Source organism: Gossypium raimondii, chromosome 6 (assembly GCF_025698545.1).
Source record: "Gossypium raimondii isolate GPD5lz chromosome 6, ASM2569854v1, whole genome shotgun sequence".
NCBI lineage: Eukaryota > Viridiplantae > Streptophyta > Magnoliopsida > Malvales > Malvaceae > Gossypium > Gossypium raimondii.
Genome location: NC_068570.1, coordinates 32625867 through 32631823, shown reverse-complemented (window position 1 = coordinate 32631823; position 5957 = coordinate 32625867). Strand labels below are relative to the sequence as shown.

At 34.2% G+C, this 5957-nt stretch overlaps 1 protein-coding gene across 1 annotated transcript in view; it reads left to right on the top strand.

Moving 5' to 3' along the window:
• LOC128041719 (uncharacterized) overlaps window positions 1–5673 on the top strand; it is a 16235-nt gene extending 10562 nt beyond the window's left edge. Inside the window, exon 12 of the mRNA XM_052632020.1 lies at window positions 5666–5673. Coding sequence (XP_052487980.1) covers window positions 5666–5673 — 8 coding nt within the window. The remainder of the gene's footprint in view (window positions 1–5665) is intronic.
• The last annotated feature ends 284 nt before the right edge of the window (window positions 5674–5957 follow it).

Here is a 5957-nt window from a genome sequence, read left to right as displayed (position 1 = left end):
TCACTAAAATGATATTTCATTCGAAATTCGTCAAAAGTCCTTTTACAAGAAAAAAGAAACTATTTATAGACTTTCAACTAGTAGCCGAATAGACAAGTTCAAGACTTAATTTCTAAGCAAACATTCAACTAAAATTCAGCTTAACTTCATGAATATGGGGCAATGTAGATTCGGCTGAATTGTGACCAACTATGAAGCTTCCACCTTAAGCAAATGGATCTTGGAGATGCATGTAGCAGCTACATTCGGCTAATGGGTTTAAATGAGCATTCAAGAGGCAACTCTTGCTGAAAAATTACCAATAATAAAGAGAGTACTTGAGCAGCCATATCAGGTGTGAATGGACGGTTTTGAAGAGCCTTAAAGTGTGAACACCTTGAACCGAATGGCCAAAAGATTTCCAGCAATGTGAAGGAAATAAATGGCAGCTTTGGATAATGAACAATGAATGGCTAACAAATAAGTTTGATAATATAGGCTCAATATCGTTTTATAATAACAAAGGTTCAGGGAAAACAGATAAAATGGAAGTGTTTGGGTTTGATAAAATGAAAGAGATAAAACGGTTCAGGAAACAAGTAATGATACGACCACGCCCCGGGCACATTTTTGGACCAACTCCATAAGTATTGCTTGCACACCCATGCGAGCTAAATTAGCTCAATTGCATCTCACTGAGCTTCGTTTAGCTCGTTTCCAGCTCAATGGGATCATTTTGCTCAATTTGAGTTTATTTTAATTCTTATAATTTTATTTGCTGAAACAAATTGAATAAGTTAGTTTATTTATTTATTCCAGCTCAAATAAGTGTTAGTATTAAATTTATTAAAATTGGACATTTTAATTAGGTGTTTTAAATATGTTTTATTTTTATGTTTTGTTAATGTGTCCTATTTTCATACATAGCATAAATATGTCTAGGCTATTACATCTATTTAATATGTCGAATTTAATGCTGCCACTACATGTTATAAATGTGTCTGGACGAATTTAATGCTGCCACTACATGTTATAAATATGCCTGGACGAATTTAATGCTGCTACTACATGTTTGGCCGAATTTAATGTATGTTTTTAAGGTGTCCAGCTATGTTTTTAAGGTGTCCAGCTGAATTTAATTGTCATTACATCATTTAAGTTGTTTTGCTACAACCGAATTTAATGAGGTTTAATTTATGTCTTGACCGAATTTATTTTGTGTCTGCAGGTAATTAATTCAGCTGGAAACAACTACTTAATGGCAAAGGAGACATGCATTTAAGTTGCTGTTCTACATGCAAGGAACGGCATTAATTAGTGGCTGGTGCTTTTTCATGTGGCCATTTAATGGACAGATTTAATGGGTGCATGCTTGCCGAATTTAATGTGCAGCAAAGACAAGCATTCAATGAGATGTTGAAGAAAGCATGTTGGAATTCATTAAAGAAGCTCTTCGCCGAATTTATGGGCCATATTGCATGTATTTATTTTGTCTTAAAACAAGAATTAAAGGTGTTTTAATTTGGTGCAGAATTTGGGCATGGACGGCATTTATTTGCTTGATTGCTCTCCTCCATGCATTCCTTCATGAACAGCAAGGGCCTTTTTGGGAGTTTCTTTTCACTTTCCAAGCAGCTCAATTCAGCTCTTTAATTACCTTGGAGGACGCCCCAGCTGATAAATAAATTTTTGCTATCTTTTGGCCATTTAGTTTCATGAGTTCACACACACAAGGCTGTTCCTATTTGATGTTCACACCATGGGCTGTTGGAGATCCCCAAAACGTCATTAAAAATGGGCAAGCTGTTCAGCTCACAAGGAGGCTTCATTAAGGTGCATTCAACTTCATTAGCCGAACCAAGACCTCTTATTCAGCTCACCAATACTTCCATTAATGTCCAGCTGAATGGACTCCATCTAGAAGCTGCCCAATTGAATTCTTCATGCATGAAGCTTCCCAAAACGTCCTAGGAAGGTTCTTTGGAAATTTCCACCTCTTTTGTTTTAATTTTGGTGACCATTCAAACATCTTATTAGTCTGTTCAGCTACCTTAGGAATTTATATTATAAATAGTTGTTTTGTAATCATTTTGGGGGTTAGACAATATACTTTTGAATTATATATGAATTATGATTACTTTGTGAGTTTATTTTCAACTCTCATTGTTCTCCAAAGACTCGTCTGACTTATCAAGCAACCCTTGTGGCGTCAACCCTTCTTCTATTCCGAACTTATCACTTTGCACCCAAAGTGTGGCGTTCAAATTATACCGAGGTTCCTATCATCTTTGATAGCGGGTCGAAGGTTCTATTTTATTCATTTTCCATCCATACACCATTTAGCCTATCTAAGTATTCCTATAAGTGCCGGGTTAACACACTTATATTGTGTTGGTTCAACTTGAATACTTGGATTTCATTCACATATCAACCTCAATACATTCCATCACCCCTTTTTGAACCAATTTGAGGCTTTATCTCTTCTTTCTTAACCTATTTTTGACAAACCTTAATATTACTCCAATTCACGATCGGGCACATCAACGACTCGGATTCATCAACGAGGCCGGGGTCGTATCAAGTAAGAACCAACATTATTATGTGTCGGCCCAACACTTATACATTTAATGAGTTAGATAGGAAATTCAATCAAAACCTCGACCCACTATTTAGAAAGATAGGAACCTCAATATAGGGTTTGAACACCACACTTGTTAAAGTGATAAGTTCAGGATAAAACAAAGAACGGGTTGACGCCACTAGCTTTGTAGATAAGCCAACAAGTCTTTGAACAAAATTGGAGAAAAGTAATGCTCACCAAATGAATAGAGTTTCATTCAAAATTCATCAAAAAGTATCCTTTACAAAAAAATCTGAATTCACCTATTTATAGTGCTAAAATAGGGTAGCCAAATAGTCACAAACATTCACTTAATGTGCTAATTAAGAAAAACTAATTTAAAGATCAAGACTCTAGGCATTCTTGGAACAAATAACTTATTCATTGAATTCTCTTAAATTCAGCTGAATGAATGTTCATGAAAGCTTGAAATTGACTCTTGAGCTGTCCCATGGCTAGCCGGATAGTCATCATCTCCTTAATGAGGATATGAGTGCTTAATTTATTCTTTTTAAAAAATAGAACAAAATAGCAGGTAGCTTAAAGGGTTGCTGCCAAATTTAAGGAGTATAAAATGCTCTTTAAAACGTCCTTCAATGGTGTATTAACCCCCTTTGTAATAGCTATTTCATTTGTGTTCAGTTAGCACTTGAAAGGTCACTTCTTTTAAGTTTGTAACAGCTTTGAAATGTAACGGTTGTGAACTAAAGAAACTCCTACAATTAAAACATTAAAATAAACTTATTAAGCATATTAAACACTAATTAAACATATCAACAATAAGTACTTAACTTAAATAAATGAACTAAACTCATGCATTTATTATTCCAGCAACTAGTTAATTTAAAGAAGCATAATTAAATAAACTTAACTCATGCTTCAATAAATAATCCTAGTAACTAGATTAATTAAGAGCAACACTTATTAAATAAAGTTCAACAAAAAAAAAACACTTAAAACTAAGATGAGTTGAATAAATTTAGCATAAATTTGGCAAAAGTCCTTTACAATGGCAACATTTGAGCTATTTATAAGCTCAACTAAGTCCAGCCGAATGGCCACAAATAATTACAAATAATTAAGCTAAATTGAACTTAGTTTCAGCTGGAAAAATTCATGAAACAAAGTTAATGTAAGCTGGCCATTTGTATTCTCGAACAATCCTTTAACTGTTGTCCATTGGTGTCCATGAAAAGTCCTTTAGTGAGGACTTAATTCTTGAGCTGGAGTGTTCAACTAATGAAATAAAAGTTGGCAATTAAAAATCCTTGATGCTGTCGAATGCATGCACAGCTTGCTGGAGTATTGGGTAGTTTTATGTGTGAACAATCAGCAATGAAGAGTCTTTAGGTGTGAACAATCAGCAATGAAGAGCCTCTAGGTGTTAACAATCAGCAATGAAGGGACTTGGTGTGTGAACAGCCACAGCCGAATGGACACTTAGAATTTATTGGCTGTTTAATTGAGAAATAAACAGCAAGTGCAGCCCCTTTGCTGAATGGTCACCTCCAAAATACATGCATGGCAGAATGCATGTTTTCTTCTAGATGCTTGCATTAAAATTCGGTAATTCCATGCACCTTCAGCAGCCATCATCATTAATGCCGTCCTTGCACTAAGCTGGTTCCAACTGAATAAACACATGCAAATAATCATCAATATTCGGTCAAGATATATTAAATGTAACTAATTAAGTTGTCTTGTTCTAGGACATTTTAATTGGCTGTAAACAAACAAATTAAATGAATTTAAGACAACTTAAATTGCTGTAATAATTTAGACAAATTAAATAACTGAAGACAACTTAAATTGCTGTAGTAAATTAGACAAATTAAATGACTTAACTTATTATTAACAATTTAAAGACACATTTAATACTTTAATTAAATTAATTAATTAAGTTAAACTAATTTAACTAATCTTTATTCCAACAATTTAAATGAGCTAATATGAACTAAATGAGATGGAGTTCAACTCGTAGTAAGCTGCATGGAGCGTCTAAGGAGTTGGTCCAAGCATGATCAATTGATTCAGCTACTTGTTCTCCCTACGCTCAGTCCACATAGCTTGCTAATGCCTCTTTGAACTTCTTTGCACGAGACCTAGTGATAGGTCCTTGGTGATGTGAGCTCGCCTACGAACCAAGAGGAGCTCGAGCAAGATGCCATCAAGATAGCTCGTGGCCCGATAACGCAAGATCGTGCCAAGCAATTTAAGGAGTCTATCTCAGCTCTAGTGGACCGATTATGGAAAAGTGACAGCAAAGAGCTCAAGGACGAGCCTAAAGTTATTATTTTTGGGCGGCTGAATTCTATTCAGCTAACTAATTCGGTTGTTGGAAATTTTAGTTATTTAAATTAAGTATTTATTTAAGCATTACTAAAGCTCATTAGTTTGTCCTAAATTAATACAAGTGTTTAATAAGTGTTGTCTTAGCCGAATTAAATGTGTCCTAGTTTAATTAAGTTTGTCTTAATTTAATACATGTTTTAATTATGTCTAGTCTTTAGCTGAATTTAATGTCTCTTGTTCTTATTTAATTTGTCTACATGCTAATTAGTGTGTTTACATTATGTATTTCTAGCTAAAATTAGTTTAATTTAATTTTTTTTGTTGATACGACCACGCCTCAGGCACACTTTTGGACCAGCTCCCTAAGCATTGTTTGCAAATCCATGCGAGCTAAATTAGTTCATTTTCTTCTCGTTGAGCTCTGTTTAGCTCGTTTCCAGCTCACTTGAGCTCAATTCAGCTCAATTTTAACCCAATGAGCTTATTTTTAGCTTTCTTTAGTTTGCATTTATTTTGCTGAAATAAACCATTTAATTTGTCTTTAGTTGAATTAGTTGTTTATTTTAAGTTAATTGATTTGTTAAAATCTGGACAAATAATTAATTAAGTGTTTTAATTATATCTAAATTAAATACTTAATTAATTATGATGTTTTAAATATGTTTGAATTTGTTAATATGTATGGCCGAATTTAATGTGCAAATTATTGAGTTCATATGCTGCTAATTTAATGTGTCTGAAATGCATTTAACTTGCTGATGTTATTTGCTGCAGGTTCATGAACGGATTGGTGCAATGTATGGGAGTGTGCATGCACAATTGAGGTTCAATGGATGGCATTTAAAGTAACACATGCATTTGGGACGTTCATGCAAGAGGAGTTGCTGAAAGTTCATGTATTTGAAGATTCATGGATCATATTTATGGGGAAAGTACATGGGACGTTTCATGCATGATTCATGCATTTTCAAGATGACCATTCAAGTATTTTAGGCACATTAATGCCTCATTCAGCCAAGGGAGATGTAGGATCATTAAAGGGCTGCACATTCATGGAATTATGGAG